This window comes from Eptesicus fuscus, chromosome 7 (assembly GCF_027574615.1).
Source record: "Eptesicus fuscus isolate TK198812 chromosome 7, DD_ASM_mEF_20220401, whole genome shotgun sequence".
NCBI lineage: Eukaryota > Metazoa > Chordata > Mammalia > Chiroptera > Vespertilionidae > Eptesicus > Eptesicus fuscus.
In genome coordinates this window covers 99,251,660-99,275,464 of record NC_072479.1, presented here as the reverse complement: position 1 = coordinate 99,275,464, position 23,805 = coordinate 99,251,660, and the positions used below count along the sequence as shown (strand labels likewise).

The 23,805-nt window shown below is 56.2% G+C and overlaps 1 protein-coding gene across 4 annotated transcripts in view; it reads right to left on the bottom strand.

The window, feature by feature from the left end:
- TOM1 (target of myb1 membrane trafficking protein) overlaps nt 1-23,805 on the bottom strand; it is a 37,960-nt gene that overhangs the window by 11,867 nt on the left and 2,288 nt on the right. For all 4 annotated transcript variants that reach the window (XM_054719466.1, XM_028150124.2, XM_028150125.2 and 1 more), the window contains exons 2-8: nt 10,899-10,983; nt 7,910-7,988; nt 6,862-7,011; nt 6,495-6,629; nt 6,234-6,380; nt 3,437-3,553; nt 288-421 (exon numbers count right to left, since the gene is read on the bottom strand). In XM_054719466.1, coding sequence (XP_054575441.1) covers nt 288-421; nt 3,437-3,553; nt 6,234-6,380; nt 6,495-6,629; nt 6,862-7,011; nt 7,910-7,988; nt 10,899-10,983 — 847 coding nt within the window. The remainder of the gene's footprint in view (nt 1-287; nt 422-3,436; nt 3,554-6,233; nt 6,381-6,494; nt 6,630-6,861; nt 7,012-7,909; nt 7,989-10,898; nt 10,984-23,805) is intronic.

Sequence of the window (23,805 nt, the reverse complement as noted above, 5' to 3'; positions counted from 1 at the left end):
AGGAGAGATCAGCCTGCCTGGCTGCGGGCCCACGCACTCAGCCACCACCGCTGCCCTCTCCAGGGGCTGGACGCAGGGACATGGGGCAGGGCTAACTGGCGAGGAGAGGAGAGGTGGTGGAAGGCGGGGCATGCTGCCCACGCTGGAAGAAGACAGCTGAGGATACATGCCCTGGGTGGCCAGCCTGGTGTTTGAGAGGAGATGAGAGGCCAGCTGTGTGGGGAGACCAGGGTACAGGGTGGGCGGGAGGGGAAGGGGGGGCAGCTGCAAGGCTGGGGGAGGGGTACCGTTCGTGGCGCAAGAACACGTTGTTGAGATTGTCGTTGACGATGAGCAGCTCCTCCGTCAGCTGCTCGTTGGCGATCCGGGGGATGAGCTCCAGCACCCGCTGCTGCATGGCTCGGCACGTCCGGTTGAGCTCCTGCCGCGGAAGCAAGTGGGACAAGCATGGGCACCGGACCAGAGCGAGGCCATCTCTCCTGGAAGGGCTCTGGCCCCGGTGACCTCGGAGAGCAGAGCGGACTCCACACCGGACTGGAGCTCCACAGAGCAGCCTCAGGGGCTCCACAAACGAGCCTCTGAATTCCACTCCTGTGCTCCACGCTCACAGTCACCAACAAGCTGGCTCCATGCAGGCTGTCGCCATCTTTGCTTAGTTGAAGGACAGAGCTGCCAGGTGGCCCGGCTGAACAAACTGCAGCTTCTCTGGGTGTACTGGGGGTATTTTTGGTAGCCAAAACATAAAAAATAGACTAGAGGGGCTTCGCTGGTTTGGCTCAGTAGATAAAGCGTCGGCCTGCGGACTGAAGGGTTCCGGGTTTGATTCCAGTTAAGGGCACACGTCTGGGTTACGGGCTCGATCCCCAATAGGGGGCATGCAGGAGGCAGCAGATCAATGATTCTCTCTCATCATTGATGTTTCTATCTCTTTCTCCCTTCCTCTCTGAAATAAAAAAATATATATATCTAAAAAAATAAAAATTAACCCTTTGCACTCGCTTGCTTTTTTCTCGATTCCTTTATTTTAATGCTAACCGTGTCGAGTCACACTCGACATCCGAGTGCAAAAGGTTAAACTAGATGGCCTGGCCGGTGTGGCTCAGTGGTTGAGTGTCAACTTATGAACCAGGAGGTCACGTTTCGATTCCTGGTCAGGGCACATTCCTGGATTGCAGGCTTGATCCCCAGTGTGGGGTGTGCAGGAGGCAGTCACTAAATGACTCTCTCATCATTGATGTTTCTCTCTCTCTCTCTCTCTCCTTCCTCTCTGAAATCAATAAAAATATATATTAAAAATATAAATAAGCCCTAGCCAGTTTGGTTTAGTGGATAGAGCGTTGGCCTGCGGACTGAAGGGTCCCGGGTTTGATTCCAGTTAAGGGCACATGCCTGGGTTGTGGGCTCGGTCCCCATTGCGGGGCGTGCAGGAGGCAGCCAATCGGTGATTCCCTCTCATCATTGATGTTTCTAAATCTCTCTTCCTCTCCCTCCTTCTTTGAAATCAATAAAAATATATTTAAATAAATAAACCAGATGACTCTACCTATTATTCATAAACCCAAATTTTAAATTTTTGCCTCATTATTCTAATTTTTTAAATACTTTTAATTAGAAATAATGCTAGATTTATAGAAGAGTTGCCAAGACAGTACAGAGTTTCTGTAACCCTTCACTCAACTTCTCTTTAGCCTGGCATTTGTCCGAACCACGACGTTAACACTGCTACAACGCTATTAGCTAAACTGCAGGCTTTGTTCAGTTTTCCCACTTTTCTACTAAGGCCCCTTTCTTGTTCCAGATCCCACATTGGATTTAGTCGTCATGTCACTGACGGGCACTTTTAAAAAAATAAAGTTCGGCTTTTTTTTAATTAATTTTTTTTCACCCGAAGATATGCTTTTTATTGATTTTTAGAGAGGAAGGAAGGGGAAGAGGGGGGAGGTTAGAGGGCAGAGAGAGAGAGAGAGAGAGAGAGAGAGAGAGAGAGAGAGAAGCATTGATGTGAGAGAGAAATATCGATTAGTTGCCTCCAGTACACACCCCGACCAGGGATCAAACCCCAAACCCAAGTATGTGCCCTGCTAGGAAATCGAATCCACCACCACTCCGTGTATGGGATGACGCTCCAGCCACACCAGCCCTTTTCTCCTGGAGGCATCACTGAGACTAACGCTGCCCAATACTAATTTTGGATCTTTCTGGACCCTTTTAATCCGCCCCCTCCTAGGTCAGGCCTTCTCCTGGGATTTCCTTATCTGCCTTTCGAGTGACTTTCAACATCCGGTGGGCCTCCCCTCGCTTCCTTCCACGACCAAGAGCACTTATGGCTTTGTTCCTACTTCCTTGTCTGCCCTGGGTGCCAATCCCAGCTCTGCTGCTTACCAGCCGTGGGACCCTGGGCACATCCCTTGACCCCTCCACCTCAGTTTGCTGACCTGGAAAATGGGGACAAGAGCCCCTACCTCATGGGAGAGGGTGAAGATTAAGTAAGTGAATGTGTATCAAGTGTCCACATCAGAGCCTGGCACATGGAAGTGCTCGAGGTCCCTGGGGCACCTCGCCCGCCTGCTCCAGCCATCACTCCCTCCCACAGCCCGGGCTCGGGACACACAAAATTAACTGCACTACAGCAGCCCTGCGCTTCCTAGCTCCCTCCCGCCTCTCTCATAGCCCTCGTGTGGTCTTCAGAGTTACATGTCCTTTCAACTCTGAGACGCCCTCTTCCCCACCCCGCTCCCCGCCAAGGGAGGACCCAGGGCAGGGACACCAGGTCAGCTCAGGTCAGCCCTGCCCTCGGGAGCGTGCGGCTGAGCAGGAGACAGACCAAAATGAGACCATCACACCAAGCACCCCATCATCCCCTCATGGGTTCTGTGGCTCCTGGGCCTTGGGGTCCCCCAGCTTTCTCGGTACCTCTATGAACTGACCTTCCCGGGGAAGGTGCCTCTCCCCAAACCCAGCTCCTCCTGCTTCAGTGCCCGACCCTCATCCCTCACCAGCTGGGGATGTGACTGCGGGAACATCTCCTGACCCACAGGAGGGAAGACCCACAGCTCCCACCTGCCTCAGCCCGACACCAGCTGCTCTCTCACGCCTGCCTGCCATGCTCGTCATCTGAAAGGTGGAAATCTCGCCTGCCAGCTTTTTCTCAATACCATTTATCCGTAGCTTACTCCGGACCAGGCACAGTGGGCAAAGCCTTGTCTCATGCCAAACTTGTACCATGAAGGCTATTGTTAGAGCAGTCTTACAGATGAGGAAACTGAGGCAGAGGGGCTATTCTGAATTCCAATCTGATGGAGTCCCAAGTCCCTGGTGTTAACATCTCCTGTGGTGATGAAGGGGTTCAGAGCAAGCATGGGAACTAGTGTGGGTGGGGAGGGAATGTGTGCGGTCACATGAGCACGAAGTCACATGGGGGCGGATGCAGGCTCACCTGTAGCAGCTCCAGGTCTGCGGGCTCTGCCTGGGTGGGCACCAGCTCCGTCAGCATCTCCGACATCACCCTCACGTTCCCACTCACCATCTCCAGCTCGCTGCGCAGCTTCCCGATCTGAAACACACCGTCGCCCCAGTGAGAGAGGCCAGGGGCCCGAAGCCGATGCCGCCCACAGGGACTGAGCCTGGCGCCACCAGCCGGGTGTGGTACCCAGAGGAGCTGGCCTCCAGCACCCTCACTCAGCTCCCAGCCGCAGCCCTGCCTAAGAGTGGGCTTTCCCCCAGCCCCTCAGGCCCCCCTCACAGAGGATCTGCCAACCTTTATCATCTCCAAACTGGGGAGCCTGGTGCAGGGAGAGGCCGAAAGGAAAGAAGCGGAGGGCGGATGCACCTCAGAGCCCGGCTGGAGCTCCAGAGCTCCTGGGCCCAAGGGCAGCTAACGAGGCCCGAAGGGCATTCTCCCAGAGAGGAGAGTCAGCGGCCGCTTCCCTCTCGGGGAATGGATTCTCCCTCTCCTCTCCTAGGCTTTCTGTCTTGCTCCTGGTCTGTTTGTGCTTCTGTGTCCCAGGCTCTTCTGAGATGAGTCCCAGTACCATCCCGCCCCCCCACCTTGGAGTACGAGACAGACTTAGCACTTGTTACAGGGACATGAGCAGGTTCTCAGTGATCAAAGGGCCAGAGATCTTGGCTGGGGGATCGTGGTAATCAGGCTGCAGTCCCTTTACCTGGGTGAGGGGGCAGAGAGCAGCCCCATCTGATGCCGGGGGCTCTGCAGGGGCCAGGTCTCCTTGTGAGCACAGTGCACACCACGGGTGGCCAGAGACCAGCCTGGAAGCTCCAAAATTAATCTGGCTGAAGCCCCTTTGATCATGGAACACTTCGTGGGTCTCGTATTAAGTGGCTTACACCTTGGGAAACGCTCATTCATTTTAAATCAGGTGACTGAGTGGATTTCAGAATCTGAATGTCACCATGTAAATTTAGGATGCCTGTGACAGCAGCTACCTTTTACCAACACCGATTAAGTGCCTCAGCGCACAACGTATATTGCTAATCAAACTTGACCACCATGCCCTGCCAGCGTGGCTCAGTGGTTGAGCATTGACCTATGAACCAGGAGGTCAATGGTTTGATTCCTGGTCAGGGCACATGCCTGGGTTGCAGGCTTGGTCCCCAGTGAGCGTTGAGCAGGAGGCCGCCAATCAATGATTCTCGCTCATCATTGATGTTTCTATCTATCTCTCCCTTTCCCTTCCTCTCTGAAATCAATAAAAATATTTAAAAAGAAACACAAACTTGACCACCGTCTTACGAGGCACCTATCTTTACCACAGATGAAGGCGCAGTGTTCAGACACAGGCAGGGCATTCACACGGTTCACTGTCACCTTCCTAACCCGGAAAACGTTTGCTACATCCGGCCTCTTCAATGAGCGCTCTTGGTGTAAGTGAGCGGAAAAACCACCGCTCACAAATCCAGCGAGTGCAGGGCACGTGGGACCCAATTACGAGCCTGAGTTACATCACTGGGCGACGAAGACTTAATGAGTCCCAGGAGACCCGGGCTCTGAAGTTACACAGACAGCCCCGTTTTGTTTGGCGGGAACCTTCTGCACTAGACGTAGTCAGTCTTCATCCACGCAGCTGCTAGGCCTCAGGCAAACTGCTTTACAATCATAACCTGGTAGATACATTTTACAACCCTTGTTACAGTTTTTCTGTACCTTGAATGATCTGTCCAGTTAGGAAAACTTTACTAATAATATTTGTAACTCTGGGAGGTGATTTTATGATATCAAAGTACACAAGTTTCTCTTCAAGCAGGTTGGGGCTGCAGGGCTGTCTGGTGAGCTGGTTTAGAGACCTTACTGCACCAGAGACCAGCTGGTGCACTTTGGAAAGTCAAGTTCCACTTCTGTTCCATCACATACCTGTGCCTTTCTCACCGCCACTAAGCTTTTACACTTGGCTGACATGATGGGTCTGAAGTCTGCAGAACGCCTCCCAGGGGCACCCCGACAGTGCAAGGCCCTGACCCACACCCCTGCAGCCGATGACCAAGCACCCAGAGAACGCTAGCCTGGCAGTGGACGTCACTCGCAGGGAGAGCAGCGTCAGCCCCCCCACAGACTGATCCTGGCTGACGGGGGTTAGGGGGCACCTCGCCTCCAGTTTTAGGAGGAACACGCTGAGGGACAGAGGCCGACTAAGCCATGTGACCCCTAGTCTGAGGAGGGTGCTCTTTCCAAGCTCTCCCAGGCCCTGGCCTGCCCCGGGGAACCTTACACTATGCCCCCTCTTCTCGGGGTTTCACGGGAAGCAGCAGGAGGCAATGAAAGGGGTTTTCAGGATTATTTGTGTGGATGTTTTAAACTGCTTTTAGCCAGAACCTCTGCTCAAATGTCACTGAGCACATAAGCAAACCACACAAGGACAGCGGAGCTGCTGTGGGCGAAGGGGTCCCTGCAGGCACTTCCTCTCCCTGGTGCTGCCCGAAGGGCTCTACCCAGAACACAGCTGGAGGCTGGCTGACGCACAGGACAGAGCCGGCCTGCAGCCAGCCAGACCTGAGCTCGAACCCCAGCTCTGTCTCTGCTGAGCCGTGTGGCTCGAGGCGAGGGAATTTCTCTCTCTGAGCCTCCTCTTCCAAGCAGGAGGAATAACAGGCGCCCGTGGGGTTGCTGTGAGGGCCAGCAGAGGCCCCACAGTCACTTTCATTCCGACAGGGGTCTTCCCTGACACGTGAGGAGGCGGCCTCCACCGGGCCCCTCGTGGCTCTGACCCCGGCTCGTGTACCTGCTCAGGGGTTGGCGTTATGGGTGTGTCGCTGGGGAGTACAGCTGGGGTGGACACAGGAGCCGCGTGCTGGCTGGGATCCCCCCGATGAGAGGCGTCAGTGCCCGCAGAATTCTGTCCGGACGGTGTCTCTGAGCTGAACACGGTCTAGAGGGCAAACGACTGGATCAGTGAGGCCCGCAGGGGCCCCAGAAAGCAGCTGCAGAAACCAGCTGGTGACTGCTCCTGCCTCCCCTCCCCACTGTCCCCGAGTCTCCTCACCCGCTGGGGTGTGTGGATGGGCGACAGCATGTCTAGGTCAGTCATTGGGAACTCCAGGCCCTTGCGCCGCAGGTCCTCGTAGACGGCGACGACACCAGTCAGGTCGGGCGAGCTGCGGAACGCGTCGGCCCAGGACTGAGGGGGCAAAGGGACATGGCAGGTAAAGCCCTTTTAAGCTCACCGACCCTGTCCCAGGGAACAGCAATTCTGTCCCTGAGTTGCCGGTCCTTTTACATCACTCCGACACCCCACTCCACAGCAAGGCTCAATGCTGACAAGTCTCCCCACACTCTGAATGTCCGATCAACAGACAGCCCAGGTGGCACCTTTCTCCCCGCCCCGCGCCGCCCGGCCCGCCAGCACTCACCTGGATGAGGTTGAGCACCTTGTCGTGCACGATGGTGGGTGGGTTGTTCTTGGGCAGGATGGTCCTCACCAGCACGCCCTCCACGAAGTCCTGGCTGGCCACCAGCACGTGGAAGCGGTGCCCACAGTTCTTGACACAGGTTTCCAAGACCTGGAGGCCGGGAGGTGCCCGTGAGCACCTGTCAGAGGAGGGGAGCACCCAGGGCCCCCACCCCCGACCCTGCTTATGTCCCAGAGTGCACGGGGCTTCCTGAGGTGAGACCGGCACTCGGGGAAGCAGGGACGATGTGGGATCCGGGCTGGCTTACTGGGTGGGCAGAGGGCGGTGTGCTGGCCAGAGGCCCTTCGCTAAGTGGCCTCGGTACCCACAGAACCCTGTCCTAGGCTCTTTCTGAGCGGAGTACAGCCTGGAGGAGGTGGCTCTCCAGGTGGAAAGCAGAGAGGACTTTCTGTCAGGTGGTGACCCTGTGGCGGGGAAAGGTGGCGAGCTTCCCTCCAAGTGTCTTCCTATTCATGGCAGCAGCTGCCTTTACTTTTTGGCGGAGGGGATTCACCTGGATATGAGGCTGCTGTGGCGGAGGCTGGCACAGAGCTCGCAGCCCCACTCCCAGCAAACCCGCCCCGACGGCCAGGATGCCCACTCATGCCTGGCTCGTCCTGTTGGGGGCATTTGTTGTATGTTCGTTTTTCAGGTGGGTCGTCCAAGCGCCAATCAGCACCCACCTGTGCCTGCCAGGCTTCCTGCCCCGAAGTGTGGGCTCACCCGCAGGCCCTCTGGCCTGGGCTCTCCACGGCTGGTTCGGAGGGCGGGGCCTCCGTGTGCCTGCTCGCTCACCAGCCAGTAGCTTGGAGAGAACTTCCCCCCAATGGCCTCTCCTGCCACTCTGTGCCCGCCAGCAGTGTAGTCAGGACAGCACTTTGCCCAGGACCCTTCCTTCCCAGCTCTTGGAAGAGGGGCCCCCGGTGGCTAGGAGTCCTGCTGGGCCCGGGGAGGCAACCCCAGTGCACCCTGGTCCGGCCATGGCCAGACAGCCAAATGGGGCACTTACCGTGAGAGCCAGCATCACCTCGTGGAAGTTCTTATTCCCCGTGATTCTCTTCTTTATTGCTCGAAAGGCATCTTTGGGACTGGACAGAGGAAAAAAGGAGGGATGGGCTGAGGCAGGGGCCTGAGATCAGGGGCTCTGGAGACGGGACGGCTCCTGTGAACTGCCTCCCTGTTCCTGTCTGTTTCCTGTGTGTCCAGGCTCTAATCACATCACACCACCCGCCCCCCAGAGTCCTCGGGTAGATCACCAGTATCCGTGGCAATGACTCTCAGTGTGTGGTCCCCAAACCTCCTGAGTGGGGGGGCATGTGGGAGTTGGTTAAAAACGCAGAACCTTGGACCCCACTCTCAACCCCTGAACCAAACGCTGGGGGGATGTGGGTGCTCACCACGCCCCAGGGGCTTGTGGTGCAGACTGAAGAACCCGTGGCTGCAGGCAGAGTCCTAATGCCCGTCCTGCCAGCTCCTCTGCCCGTCCATCCTTCCCCTCCCGCTGGTGCTGGGGACACACTGGTGAACAAGACCACGCGGCCCTGCTCCACAGAAGGTCACATGTTCTGTGGAGCCTGTGCAGGCGGGCAATGAGCGGGTCCCGTGGTAGAGTGAGTGCGTGTGGGAGGGGTCAGGAAGTATTCTCCGAGGAGGTGGCACTACAGCTGAGTGAGAAGGACGAGAGGGAGCCTGCTGTGGGGAGCAGGGTAGTGGGTGAGGTAGAAGCAAGAGCCTGGACCAGGGCCCTGGGGTGGGAGGCAGGAAAGATGGGCCCCCTGAGTGCGGGGAGGGCGAAGGGAGGGGCTGAGACACGGTAGGAGGGTGGGCGCACCTCCGTGCAGAGGGCGCCTGAAGACCTTGGTGGCAGCTCTCCCTGTCCCATCTGTAATTGACTGCCACCCCCATGCCTCATCCCTGCTCCCTGCCCCTCAGCCCTGAACAGGTGACATCGATATACTGCCCAGACCGACCACTCTTCCCCCTAAAAGCCTTTGTGGCCCCCAACTCCAGAGCTACAATGCTGTCCCCGTCCTCCACCTCCCTGCGTGCACGGCCACGCGGCACTGACGGGGCCGCGGCTAGAGGCCTCCTAGAGGGCAGGGCCGGCATCCTCCTTGACGCCCGTCTCCCCAGGGCCCAGCACGCTGCAGAGGCTGTGGGAGCATGGGCAAGTGGCTGTGCGGGCCTGTCCTGCTGTCTGACCAGGCGTCTGTCTGCCTCTCAGTGCTGACCAGTTCGGGGCAAGTCAGGGTCACCCAACAGGAGAGGAGGCGGCAGGAGAGCCTTCCTGGGAGCGAATTCCATGAGGGGCTGAGCGTGCAGGCCTGTCAGGCTGTGACAGAGGACCCTCGGGTGGTGGGGCCCATCCCAAAAGCGTGAGGCAATTTGCAACCCAATACCCAGGCGCAGCTCCTCGCCTCAGGCTCCTCCTTGGGGGAAGCTGGTGTCCGCTCCTGGCGGGCGCTCACCTGTGGCCACCTCAGCTCCGAAGGGACCTGTCCCCACTTCTCACAGAGTGGTCCAGAGAAAGGGCATGGCACTGAGATCAGAAGTTCTGGTGTGCGTGCCCTAGCTGCGGGCCTACTGTGTGCCCAGTACTCTGCTAGGAGCCCAGAGTGGATGACAAGGAGGCCACTGCCCAAGGAGGAGTGGGCAAGAGACTGAAGTTTAGATGCCAAGCTCAGGGAGGCGAGGGTCACGCCCGCTTTGCTCCCTGCTGGGTCCCCAGGCCTCGTGCAGAGCCTGGAACACAGGTGCTCAAGTCGACAGCACGCACCTGAGGGTGCGCATCTGAGCCCTTCTCAGTCTGCAAGGACCCCGCCGTGATGTCAGCTCTCCCGACTGGTCTTGACTGCCCGATGCAGTCGCCCACAGCCTCTCTTGGGCTCCGAGCTGGGTGCCCCTGCCCGCTCCCCGCCTGCCCCTCTATCACACAGCGCGGCCAGGCTGAGGACCGCTCACAGGACCGCTCACAGGACCACTGGACTCCCCGTGAAGGAAGGAGAGGGAAACGAGATCCTGCTCCAACTGCTGACCCTCATTTTCCACAACAGAGGCCGCGCCTGGCTGCCCTTCCTGCTGGGTGCTCAGCACACCGCTCCCCACCCTTCCTGGATTTTCTGAGGAAAGTGAACACAGGATCCCCCCTCTGCTCCCCTCAGGGCCTTGGGCTTATGGCTAGAAGGACTGGAAAGAGTTAAAGTGACCTGCCCAGGTCCACAGCTGGTCAGTGCCGGCGAGTCAGAGACCAGGAGCCAGCCCCGTGGTGCCCCCCCACCCCGTAGTGCAAGCTCTGCGGGGCTCCTGGGCGCTGAGCAGGACACCGTGGCCCGCACACCGAAAACGCTCGGCCACGGCTAGCTCAGCTCTGCGTCACCTCACTGCCCTCCCCGTGATCCCGAGCCTCCCTGCGGTTTCACACGTTAAGGAAATGAAAGTCTTTTTCATTTCTTGCTCGCTGAGAAAGCCGGCGTCCCTGACACACGCCAGCCCACAGAACGCACAGAGGTCCGGGGGCGCCTCCTCATCTGAGCTGCCAGCTGGCCCTGTCCTGGGAAGACGCTGCGCAGGTGACGTCTTAGGAAGACCTGCCCGGCTGGGGTGCTGCTGAGAGGCTGCATGGGCGGGAGGCAGCTGATTTAGGTTTCTCTCTCCCCCTCCCTCCCTCTCCCTTTCTCTCTCTCTCAAATTAACAAAAACATTATTTTTTGTTAATGGGCGAGAGCATCCGGGGCCACGGGCCAGCCGCACACCCGGCGTCTCCGGGCCTCTCACCCATCTGCCGAGAGGGTTGACAGGACCGTGGCTCCAAAATGCATGTTCCTGCCCGGGGTGGGGCTCAGACGACCTCTGCAGCCCTCCTGGCCCCCGAGGGGCACACAGGGCTCTGCCTTTGCGCACAGAGGTGGTGGGATGGGGTGGGGGCTCTCGGGCCGGAGGCGGGTGCGGCAGGGTCGACGCTGACTGCAGCTGGCGGTCCCGCCTGTGCCCCAGCTTACCCTTCTTCCGTCTCGTTGATGATGTCGCAGATCTCCATGTTGAGGGCCCAGTCCTCGCTCTGCAGGGAGCCATCGGTAGCTTTCTCTGAGGAGAGGAAAGCACAAGTCACAAGGCGTGTGGGGTCCCAGATGATAAACTCAAACGGTGGGGTGTGGTGTGGTGATGGGGGTAGGGCGGGAAGAGAGGAGAGGAGGGAGGACAGTGGATGCTTTCTGGGAACCTAAGATGGGCCAGGCGCTGTGTAAGCTATGCCACCTACATTGTCCCATTTTGTCACTTAATTCTTATTAGAAGCCACACTGGACTGGGAGAGCGCTGTCCTGTGACGGCTGAGAAGCCGTGGCTCAGAGCACTGAACGGGTGAGCAGGTGCTCGAATCCAGCAGCGCTGGCTTCAGAGTGCTTGTTTTCATGTGACAATATGGAGGTTTTTGTTTTTTTTTAAAAATAATGTTTTTGTTAATTTTAGAGAGAGAAAGGGAGGGAGAAACATCTATCAGCTGCCTCCTGCATGCCCCCCATTGGGGATCGAGCCCACAACCTGGGCAAGTGTCCTGACCAGGTATTGAACCAGTGACCTTTTGGTGCAGGGGATGATGCTCAACCAACTGAGCCACACTGGCCAGGGCAATATAGAGTGTTTTGTTTTTATAAATAAACTATTTCGCCTGGTGTCCATCACAGGAACGCTGATGGGAGGACACTCACACGTGTTCTTTAAGAAGCGAAGTGCTGTCCCTCCGCTCGAACACGCCACCCCTCTAGATTCTTCTCACTCAGCGCAGTCTTTAAATACGTTCCACCACAGCGCGCAGGGACGTTTTGTCTGCTGCCTTTTTCAGGCCACATTCCATCACGCACGTGCCCCTGGCTGGTACGTCAGGCACACACATGCACTTCTACCATATGTAAGTGTGTGACAAAACAGGACTTCATCCGCGCTTTAAGGTTCAGGCACCAGGGCCGTCTCCCTGGCTTCCAGACCCTGGCTCCGGGCGTGAGTGCTCACACCCCGCCGGGCTCACGTGCCCGCTGGCCCCGCACTGTCAGCCCGCTGGCCCCGCACTGTCAGCCCGCTGGCCCCGCACTGTCAGCCCGCTGGCCCCGCACTGTCAGCCCGCTGGCCCCGCACTGTCAGCTGGCCCCGCACTGTCAGCCCGCTGGCCCCGCACTGTCAGCCCGCTGGCCCCGCACTGTCAGCCCGCTGGCCCCGCACTGTCAGCCCGCTGGCCCCGCACTGTCAGCCCGCTGGCCCCGCACTGTCAGCCAGCTCTCGCCTTCCAGGAGTGCTCGATGACGGGCACGTGGAACGTGATGTGATGGCACAACCGTCCTGCAAGGGAGGCGCGCATCACCCTGTTCACAGGGACAGACAGACTCGGGGGGCTGCACAGCTGGGAAGCGTCAGGCCTGCTCACGCGCTGGGGATGCAATGGCGGACCAGATGGACATGGCTCAACCCTACGGCGCCCAGAGAGGCTGGGGCTCTGCGCCCAGGCCTGTCTCCGTGACTGGGAAGGCCCTGTTCCAGCCAGGCAGGCAGGCCCATCCCATCCTGTAGGGCAATCCCTGGGCTGGGCCAGCACAGCCAGCTCCCTGTAACTGTGGCTTCTGTGACTTCGGTTTTCAAACTGGCCTGACTTCATTCCACCCTGAGTCCTACCTTGGGCCCCGCAGCCACCAGATGGATGCCAGGACGGCCCAGGGCATGCCGGGCAGCTGAGGCATCCAGGTAGGGACCCAGCGGCAGGGAGGGGTTGCTGTATTCCCTGGATTATGGCTGGGGGAGGGATGAGGAAGGGCCGCCTTTAAAAGGGTTGAGAGATGGACTTGTTCACCCTACCATTTTGTGGAGTGTGGCTTCTTTGCGTCACACTCTCCACCCTTGGGGACTCACACACTTACTGAGCTAATGGGAAGAACCAAGGATGGACAAGCCCCTCTGAGCAGAGGGCGGACCTACTCTGGGGTTAGGGGGCAGTGGCTAATCACCATGCAGAACCTGCCCCCTCAGAAGCCACGTCTCAGGACCCGCCACAGGCCGGAAGGATTAGTCACCCGACTCCTGGACTACTCTGACTGGCACATCCAGCTCCGACTCCCATCCTCCCATCTCCTCACCCGCCCTCCTCCACTGCCCAGCCGGCCTCCACCCGCTGCGCTCGGACCACTGCCTCAGCTCCTCCTGCCTCGCTCCTCCCGTCCATTCTCCCTGCTGCCCACACTAAACTTTCTGAGACTTGAAAGTGATTGTGTCCATACACTGCGCAACACCCAGCACAGGCAGCTGCTTCCGTAAGTGTGACTGATCCTCACACGTGTAAGGTGCACGTTACCGCCTCCACCAACTGACGAGGAAACGGAGGTGCACGGCTGTGCCAGGTGGTCAGGGAGGAGCGGCCACGGGTGCCACTGGCCCGTCTCGCTCAGGGGTCGGGAGCTCTGCTGTCCCAGAGGGCTCCCTGGACCACGCAGGCACCTGCTCCTCCTCCCGGACCCCTGGCTCCACCAGCAAGCCTGAAAGTAGCTCCTCTATCAGATCCCTTAAGACCCCAGAGACCCCTGAACATGATGGACACCCTTCTTCTCCCGGGGGAGAGGGCATGGGTTTAGAAGGGGTTACGGGGGCAGCTGGGATATCTGTCAGGATGCCATCCTGAGGAATCAAGGTGGGTGCAGAGGGACCTCGAGCACGAGTCTGAGCACAGCTGGCAAACTCTTTAGTCCTCACCCTAACCGGTTTGGCTCAGTGGATAGAGTGTCAGCCTGCAGACTGAAAGATCCCAGGTTCGATTCCGGTCAAGGGCAATGTACCTTGGTTGCGGGCACATCCCCAGTAGGGGGGTGTGCAGGAGGCAGCTGATCGATGTTTCTCTCTCATCGATGTTTCTAACTCTCTATCCCTCTCCCTTCCTCTCTGTAAAAAATTAATAAAATATATTTAAAAAACAAACAAACTCTTTAGTCCTCAGTGCCAGCACTGGGCAGAGCCATTCAGAGGATGGAGTGGTTTTGGGCGGGAGGGAGAAAAAGGGGAGTTTCAGGCAGACTAAACAGGAAGGGCAGAGGAAGAGGAGAGAGACAGGCCCATCTGAACAATTTCAGCAGACGAGGGGGTGCCCAGATCAGGCCCGGCCCTTCCACCACACGCACCTTCCTCCTTCCCTTCAGGTCTGGGAGTGGACAGGACTGGGGAGACTTCCTGAATGAAGATTCCATGAGTTGGTGTGTTCCATTAAGGGCAGAAATTTAAACCCACAGGAACCTGGGGATATTTGTTTTGTTTCTGTGTTTAACCACAAAAGTAACCCAGCTAGCTATTTTTTTTTCTTTTTAAAAAATATATATTTTATTGACTTTTTTACAGAGAGGAAGGGAGAGGGATAGAGAGTTAGAAACATCGATGAGAGAGAAACATCCATCAGCTGCCTTCTGCACACCCCCTACTAGGGATGTGCCCACAACCAAGGTACATGCCCTTGACTGGAATCGAACCTGGGACCCTTCAGTCCGCAGGCCGACGCTCTATCCACTGAGCCAAACCGGTTAGGACTCAGCTAGCTATCTTAAGAAGGGGGAATAAGGAACACGGACAATGGTGACGAGTTCCCAGAGAGTGACAGCTGACTTCTGACCTCTGAGCCGTCGGTGGCAACCTTCGAAAGCCCTGGTAGTAGTTCCGCTCTTGTCCCAGCTCCGGAGGAGGCCAGGCCCCGCAAGCCTCCACCAGCCGCTATGCCGCACGTTGTCTAGGACTGGCGGCCCGTCTGTCTGCTCAGTAGCCTGTCCTCCCCATGCTGGGCCTGGTCAGACACCGCCTCCCAGCACCGCCTGGCACCGTGGCAAGCGCAGTCAGGTGGGGCAGCGGCACAGGCTTGGAGCGGGACAAGTCTGGCCCCACGTCGTCACTCAGGAGACCGTGGGCAAGGACCCAAGCCCTCTAAGTGTCCCTTTTCTCATCTGTCAAACCAAGATAAGGCTGTCGGCTTCGTGGACATTGACTTGTCAGACAATGTCAGGGAAGGAGCAGTGACCAATAGCCGCGAGGCACCATGACCTGACTGGGCCGAGAGCAGGAAAGAGTGGCCACCAAAGACACGTCCTCACCCACCTTATGTGGGGGGCGGGAGGGCAGGTGATGCCCAGTGCCCCGGAGGTGAGGGGGCAAACCCGGGCCTGTGTGGCCCTAAACTCGTACACTCTCACCCTGCTCTGCCTGGAGGATGTCTCTTCTGCCTTGGGTGGGCGCTGAGCTCTTGGGGACATCTGTCTCTCACCAGCCCTGTTCTCTGGTGGGGCAGAGAATAGGGGTTCGGTCAATGTTTGGAAAAGGGCTCGCTGAGCCTCCAGATGGCCTCGCTGCTCCAGGTCAATGCTGAGTCCCCTCCCCACCTCACCCTGGATAGCGCTCTCTGTTCCACTGACCCCAAGCTCCCCCTTTTCATTCCTGAACCCCTTGATACTGGGATGTTTCTTACAAAGGATGACCTATCAGAGCTCAGTTGGCAGCTTTTTCTTTTTACACCCCATGATATCTTAGATTCAGTGACATAGGGTCTGTAAATAGCAAGGGAATGCCTTAAAGGCCCATGTGGGAAGCAGACCTAGTCCCACCAGTTCCCTGACCAGGGGACAGGGACAGACCGGGAGCTGGCTGACCAGGTGGAGAAGACAGCCGCATGCTGCTCAGCTCTGGGCGGCTCCCACAGGCCCTCTCCTGAGAGCCCCCTCCGATGACTGGCGCCCCGCGAGCGCACGCACAGTCATTTCCTTTTTAGTCATTTCACATTTACTGATGCCATTTTTCCAGCGTAAAAGTCACCTACTCATATCACTCAAAGGACCCACAGTGACCCTTTGTGAAGATTTCCATCTAGTCTTGACTGTTTTCAGGCTCTAAAAACACATCGGTATTAAAAGTGTATAATAGTATTATGGTTATGGCTTGTTTGTATTAAAATAATAACCCTATTCTGTAACTTTTAGAGACACACTGAAATACTGATGAATGAAATATGATGTTTGGAATTTGCTTTAAGTAACACCCCTCTGTTTACTTTCCCACCCTCCATCTGCCTCCGCCCGAGTGTCTCTTAGCCCCTCCACTCGGGCATCTGCCTTCTGCATGCCTTCTTCCTGCCATCTGTTCCCCTCCCCGCCCTCCCCCATGCTCCCTGAGCTGCTGTTGTATGTCCAGTTCTGTGCCAGGTGCTGGAGGAGCAAAGATGGAGAAGAGAATCCCAGCCCTTGAGGTGGTCCTGGTGGTCAGGGTAACAGCTGGATAAGCATTCTCAGAGCAAAATGGACAAGAGAGAGGACGGAAGCCAGTTCAGGGTCCTGTGGAGCTGCGAGGAGGGTGAGCACCGGCGAGGGCACCGGAAGGTTCAGCAGGAGGTGCCGTGGGAGTGAGCGCAGAGCATGAGCTCCAGGCCTGGAAGGTGGAGGAGAGGCATGGGCTGAGTGAATGAATCAAGGATGAATCGACAAGGGCGGTGGGAAGAAGGAGGGCTTGAGGGACTGGGAGAGTGACCTGAGGGAGGCTGGAGGTCCCAGGAGGAGGGAGGCGGCCAGGGGAGAAGGGAGTGGCTGCTGAGGCAGAGGGACAGACCAACCTCAGGCTGGAAGGAGGGACTCAGGCAGGCAACCACACCAAGCCCCACAGCGGCAGCCGCCTTCCTGGCCTACCCAAGAGCCGTCCCTTCTCACTGCCCAAAGCAGCGATCTCATACCCTGGGTGCCTGGTCCAGAAGTGGGCCAGCGGCCGGTTCTGATCCCTGGGGAGTAAGGGGACATCTGCTGAGAGGCGCTGCTGGGACACAGGGCACAGTCCAGGAGGGGAAGCCTTTTCTCCCCCCTCCTTGCTTCCTTTCGTGGGAGGCTAGCATGGGCGCATGGTGCCTGGAATGTGAGCCTGGGAGGTGGCTAGCTCGGACCAAAAAAACAACATGCCAAGGACAGAGAAAGAGCCTGGATGTTAAAGACATCATTGACTGTCGCACCTACCCTGAAAGCACCCGCCTTCAGACTTCTTGTTAGGCAAGCATCGCGAGTGGTGGTGGGCTCGGCCTGTGGTGGCTGGGTCCCTGTCACCTGCGGCAGAGGTCCCCTGACTGACAGCCTCGTGGTGCCCTGGCTTCCCCACGGGACTGCTGCACTCTGGAATCGGAGCTACCCTGGGCCTCACAGGCGCCTGTCGGCCAGACGCTGGGTGGAGACCCAGCCCAGCCCTTCTCGCCACTTCCTCCTCTCACCCTGGCCTTCTGCCGTCAGTCCTACTCCTGCAGGCTTCTGTGCTCCTTCCAGGAAAGTGCTCCTCCTCCCCACCCCTCCATCTCACCTTGAGCTCCTAAGCCCAGCTCAAGGTAGACCTCTCCCTGTGGAGCCTGCCCTGACCCCACAGGGCTGCTCCTGCACTCCGGGCCAGCAGCGTTTCGCACAGACCACAGCGACAAGCTCTGTTTAGTGGCGTTGGTAAAATACCTCTATAGTACTGATTTCCTTGTCTCTCCCACTAGGCTGTGAGCTCAAGGGTGGAAATTATAGCTCATGAATCACCAAATTCTCTATACTAGTCGGGACCGGGCGTGTGACAAACCTGCAGTAAATGTTTGCTGAATGACTGAATGACGGATGAAGCCATGTTCACCAGCACAAGGAACCTTTATAACACTTTAATTTAAATGAAATACCCCCACCTTTTGGCCCCCATTGATTCCTTAATAGCTTATGTGTAGAAACCACATCTTTCTTCACATGGGAAGCCCTTCCTGATCTGCCCCCATGCTAATATCCTCTTCCTGTGAACACTGCACCGGGACCTGCTCTCCAGAGCCTTCCCACTCTGACCGATCCCGCTGGGACGCAGGCCAGCTGGCCCTCCATCCGGAAACGTGGTGTGGGAACTGGCTTACCTGCTCACGCTGGAATGGTATTGTATCAGGGCACCGGGAACTATATTAGATATTCATTAACCCCACCGCACGAAGGGGACTCCCAGAGTCTGTCGTGAAGATACTTTCCCCTGGTCCATGGTGGTCAGCTTTTCTAGTCTCCTCGCAGCTAGGAGTGGCCCTGTGACCTGTGACCCTGCTCTGGCCCCTGAGACATACGTGGAATTCTCTGGGGTAGCTGCAGCTGGGACCTTGCCTGCTGCCTGCTCCGGGAGGCAGCACCAGGATGGAACCATGTGCTAAAGGTGTGTGTGTGTGGGGGGGGAGAGGCGGGGGGGACATAGACAGAACCACCATGAACAGATTCGTTCTAGACGGACCCAGACATTTTCACTTGAAAGGAAATCCAGCAGGTCCCTTTCAGTTCTATGGGGAAGCAATGGGGTAGCAAAGTTGGGGTGTGGGATCTGGCCACAGACACATCCCAGTTCGAGTCCTCACCAGGGGTGTGCCTCGAGTCAACCCTCTGGGCCTCACTTCCTCCTCTGCCGAATGGGACTAACTACCACTCACCATGCAGGGCTGTGTGAGCACGAATGAAAGAATGCACTTTAAATGCCTGCTAGCCTATCTAGCCCACAGCAAGCACTAAAGCAAACATTTTCCACTATAAATGCAGACTCCCCCTCTCCTCAAGCAAAACTGTCTTGAAGTCAACTTTTCTTTTTCTTTTATTTTACTGATTTTTTACAGAGAGGAAGGGAGAGGGATAGAGAGTTAGAAACATCGATGAGAAAGAAACATCGATCAGTTGCCTCCTGCACACCCCCTCCTGGTGATGTGCCCGCAACCAAGGTACATGCCCTTGACCGGAATCGAACCTGGGACCCTTCAGTCCACGGGCCGACGCTCTAGCCACTGAGCCAAACCAGTTAGGGCTGAAGCCAACTTTTCAAATGAACAGCCCTTTCCAGGCGGAGCTTGGAAAGTTGCACCAGTTTCCTAAGTTGCTGAGCAGTCTTTCTTCAAAAGCCTGGCTGCCTCTCCCCTGCCATTTTGTAACCACAGGCCGCAAGAGGAACCCTAAAATACTCTACAGAAGACAGCCCACAATGGCAAAGTTGATGTAACAACTCTAGTACCCAAATGAAAAATATCTCAGTTAGGTTAAGAAGTTTTTTGTTTTTTTATTAATGTTTGGAGAGAGAGGAAGGGAGAGGGGGGAGAGAGAGAGACATTGGTTCGAGAGTGAAATATTGGTCGGCTGTCTCCCACATGCCCCGCACTGGCATTTGAGCCTGTAACTTGGGCACGTGCTCTGACCGGGAATTGAACCAGCAACACTTCAGTGCTCGGGAGGACACCCAAGAACCAAGCCGCACCAGCCAGGGCGGGTAAAGGAGGGTTTTAAAAACCTATCAGATAAGAGAGAGCAAGGCCGTGAAGCAGAGGCTTGAAGTGGCTGGCCAAGGAGTACATGACATTCTTTTTTCCTCCCCCAACCTGTGTGTGAAAGATGTTAGTGATTAGTGACCCCTCCCTCCCTCTCTCTCTCTCTCTCTCTCAGGGATTGGCTCATGTGATCAAGTCCAAAATCTACAAGTAGGCCTGCGGGCTGGAGACCCAGGGGACAGGCACAGCTCCGATCCAAAGGTCGCCTGCTGGCAGGATTCCCTCTTTGGGGGAGGCCAGTCTTTCTTCTATTAAGGCTTCCCACTGACCGGCTGTGGCCCACCACTCTAGAGGGTAATCTGCTTTCCTCAGCATTAATCTCATCTAAAAACTACTTTCATAGAAACATCTAGAATAAAGTTTGACCAAATATCTGGGTCCCATCGCCCAGCTAAGTTGCACGTAAAGTTAACCACCCCAGGGGTTTACAGTGACCAATGCAAACAAGTTCCAATCCAACAGGGGGCAACTCTGTCCGTCCTTCAGTTCTCCTTCAACTGTCACCCTTGTGCGGTCTGGCTGGCCCCCCTGTCCCCTCTTCTCCCCCTCCCTTCCTTCCCTGCTCTACCTGCCCCACCAGGAGCGAAGCCCAGCGTCTGTCCTTGGGGCCTGCACAGCGGTTCGGCTCTCCACGGCACTTTTCAATGCTCCATCAGATGCCAAGGTTCCCACAGCCCATCAAGGCATCGGTCCCTGGGAGGTTTTGTCACTTGCCTGGGGACACAGCTAGGAAGGGGTGGAGCTGGCATTTAAACCCAGATGTTCTGACGCAGAAGTCCAAGCTCTGACCAAGTGCTACCTAGGATCATGTCAGATGGTCTCACGGGCACATTTAAAGACATCTCTAGAGTTAAATATTCAACTTAATGTGGGCTAGGAAAAGAGCATGAACTAGCTCATCCAAGTAATGATTTCATGGATATAATTACACAGGAAGAGGCCGAATTTAAAAAGGTGAGCCAACAAAAGGAAAACACCATGAAAATAAAACCGGAGGCAGCCCGGGGCAGATCTAAAACATCAGGTGGTGCCCGGAGGAGGAGCCTGGAGAGCCTCGCCTAGATCCACGGCCCTGGGTAAGGAGGTAACGAGTTAACTGGTCCTGAATCTCCCTGCTGCTCATGGGTGATGGCCCCAAGCTAATTAGAAGACACTGAGGGATTTTGTTTTTTTCACTAAAATCAAAAGAGCGGAAATCCGGGACTTTACTCTTATTTCTTTGAGCTCAGTGAGGGAACAAAACCTATTCATCAGCTCCATCCACAGGGGCAGTCAAAGGCTCCAATTCCCAAGTGAGAATCGGTTCTCCCCACACCCTGAAACCTGACCGGTGAATGTGGCTGCCACCCAGCCAGTGACTGCTCTTTCCCAGTCACGCCAAGACCGACTCAGGCTGACCAAGAGTCAGGGCCCTGGGATGGCACCCTGGCTCTGCCGCTAACCAACACTGTGCCCAGCAATGAGGATCCACCAACGAAAACCACACTGGCTCACAATTATGGGCACGTGTAGGCTGGCAGGCACCGTGCCAAATGCTTCACAACATGACAACACAACCACCCCGACTGACAGGTGCTATTATTACCCTTACTTTATAGGCAGGAAACTGAAGCACAGAGGGGTTAGGGAACTTGCCCCAAGTAGCAAAGCCGGTGCAGTCTGCACCCGGACTCAGACCACCTGGTCTGACTCAAGAGCCCTTTCTCGACATCATGCCCTGTGACCCTGACGACAGACTTTGGCTCTAACATGGCTCCAGCACTTAGAGATCAAGGAGTCAGGGCTTCCTGGCACGCTGTGGGCAGGGGTAGAGATTCTGACTCAGGGGGCCCACGGCTGGAGTGACCTCAAGCATCCCTGATGTGGGTGCCCCAGGACCTCACTCTTAAGACACTGTTCTCCCAACATTCTGTCTCTGGCCAGCTGGTCTGACCCAGAGGCCTGCAAACTAGGAGCCCATGGTGCCAAATTCAGTGTTTTTGTAAGGCCAAAGTAAGAATGGTCCTTCCACCTTTAAATGGTTGGAAAAAAATCCAAAGAATAATAATATTTCACAATGTGAAAATTACATGAAATTCAAATTTCAGTGTCCATAACTAAGGTTTGATGGGACAGTCTCGCTCATTCATGGACAGATGCGGCCGCCTCTGCTTCTGCAATGTAACGGCAGAGTTGGGTAGTTGCAACAGAGGCCAAATGGCCCACAAAACCAGAAGTATTACTACTGATGCTTTACAGAAAGTCTGCAGAGACTGGCCTAGTCCACCCCGCCAGCCAATGCAGGACTCCTCTACAGCCCCCCTTCCCTCTGCTTTCACACCTCCAGGGGTGGGGCGCTCACTACCAAACAAGGCAGCCAGTCCCGTCTCTGAAAGGTGGCAGGGTAGCTATTTGTGCTGGCACTGGGCTCTCCCTGAGCCTTGTGGAATCAGCTCTATCATTCCTCCACAATGGCCATCCGTTCCTCTCTTCCCTCTGGGATCAGTCCTTCCCTGTCCTCACCTGTCCCCTCAGTGGTTCCTCACCGATCCCCTGGGGAACAGAGGGAGAACGGTGGGTGGCTCTGCTACTTTTCAGACAAGGGCGTGGGCGATGCAGAGGGAATGTGGCGGGAACAGAGCTGGAGCTGGACCCCGGGTTTCTGCCTCCCAGCCTGGGGGCCCCTCGACAATGTTGCTTGAGCGTCCAGTTTGGTTTTTAGCTCATCACTCCCAAAATGGCATCCCAGAGGGCCCGAGGTATTCTCTCCCTAGTGGACATCTCTGGTCTCTTGTCCACGATTCCTTCTTGTGGCTCAGCTTTTGTGGCTCCGAGAGCAGCTCTCCCTGACCTTTCGCCTTCTCCCATCCACCCCAGGGTTCATTCATCCTTAGGCTCTGAGACCTCCCATCACATCCAGCTACCCGTTCCCCTATCCCAGTGACTGGGGGCTGGCCCCCAGGGTTGCCCACATTTAAATTAGTCACTGCTGGTGTGTAGCTTGCTTTCATGAGTCCGTTGGGTCTCTGGCTCAAAGACCCAGCGGTGTGGTGACAGCCAGAAATTGAAAATGGATTGGTGGGTTGCCTTCTGACGTCTGTCTCTAAAAGGTGGCCAGGGAGTGTGTCCTCAGAGAATACCTTGAAAAGGTTTTGAAATCCTTGGAAGAAGACAGCTGTGTCAACACTGCCTAGCCCTAGTTCTCTGGGATCCTTTCAGCCACAGCCTGCGGCTCCTGGGAAGCTCTCCTGCTCTCAGGTGAGGGAGAGTGACCTGGAAACGCGTGTCAGAGCCAGGAAAGCTAGTCTGTAGGTAGAGCAGCAACTGTGGATCTTGAAGGGTGGGACTGATGTAAATTTCAACTAAGCAGCGGTCAGCCAGAGGCAGCGGGATAAGGGTGCGAGAGAGGAGCAGGGCTCTGCGTCCGGACTCCCACCCTGATGAGCTGTGAGGCCTTGGGCAGGGATACCTCCCCTTAGACTTTTGGTGAAAAGGGGAAAGATAGGCATATCTTGTAGGGCCACCGTGAAGAGTCATACCTAGGAGACTAGCATGGCACGTGGCACGTGATATTTGCTCACCGTTACCTTCCTTTTCTCCACATAACGGGACAGAGCCCTGTTGGTGTGATGATGGTGGAAATAATACAAATGACGATGGTGACAGCAAGAGATACTGTTTCACGCACATCGCCAATCTCTCTCCAGGGATATCTCACTTCATTCTCACACCCACCCTGAGAGGTAGATGCTGGTGTAGCCCCCATTCCACCGAGGAGGAAGCGGAAGCTCAGAGCGCAAAGGCAGACAGCGAGGGAGCCCGAGCGCTGGGGTGCTTTTGGGAGAGCACAAAAGCGATGGCTGGACTTGAAGGGGTCGGAGAAGACCTCAGGGGTCAGGTGGCGATGCCTGGGGTTTGAGGGGTGCACAGAGGGGGGGCTGAGGGAGCAGCACCGGAGCTCTGTGAATGGTACCCCTGATGAATGCCATTAGAACCACTGTGCTTGGGGACGCCCATTCTACGGGGCTCTACTCTCAACAGGGACGGAGTCGGCAGCCTTGAGATTATTTTACTCCTGCAGTTTGCAGAAATACAAGCAGCTACAACTAGGTCACCAATAATCACAGATATCGGTGGTACTTCTGCTTCTTTATCTAAAAGAAAAAATATGGAATACTGAGGGCATTAACTCGATGGCTGATATTCTTCATTTAATTTTACTCTTACAGCCTCTTCTGCTTTGGTTCAAATCTCAGTGGCTCTGGGGAGTTCATCTCAGCTTTCCTAGCATTTCACTGGGATCCTGGGTGAGTCACACTTTCCAGCTTCCCCTCTCTGGGCCTCAGTGTCCTGTGTAAAATGAAGGCGATGGGCCCAGCCAGTGTGGTTCAGTGGTTGAGCGTTGATCCATGAACCAGGAAGTCACGGTTTGAATCCCTGTTGGTGGCATGTAGGAGGCAGCCAATCGATGATTTTTGCAGCCGATCGATGATTCTCTCTCGTTATTGATGTTTCTCTCTCTCTCTCCCTCTCCCTTCCTCTCTCTGAAATCAATAAAAACATATTTTAAAAAATGAAGGCAATGG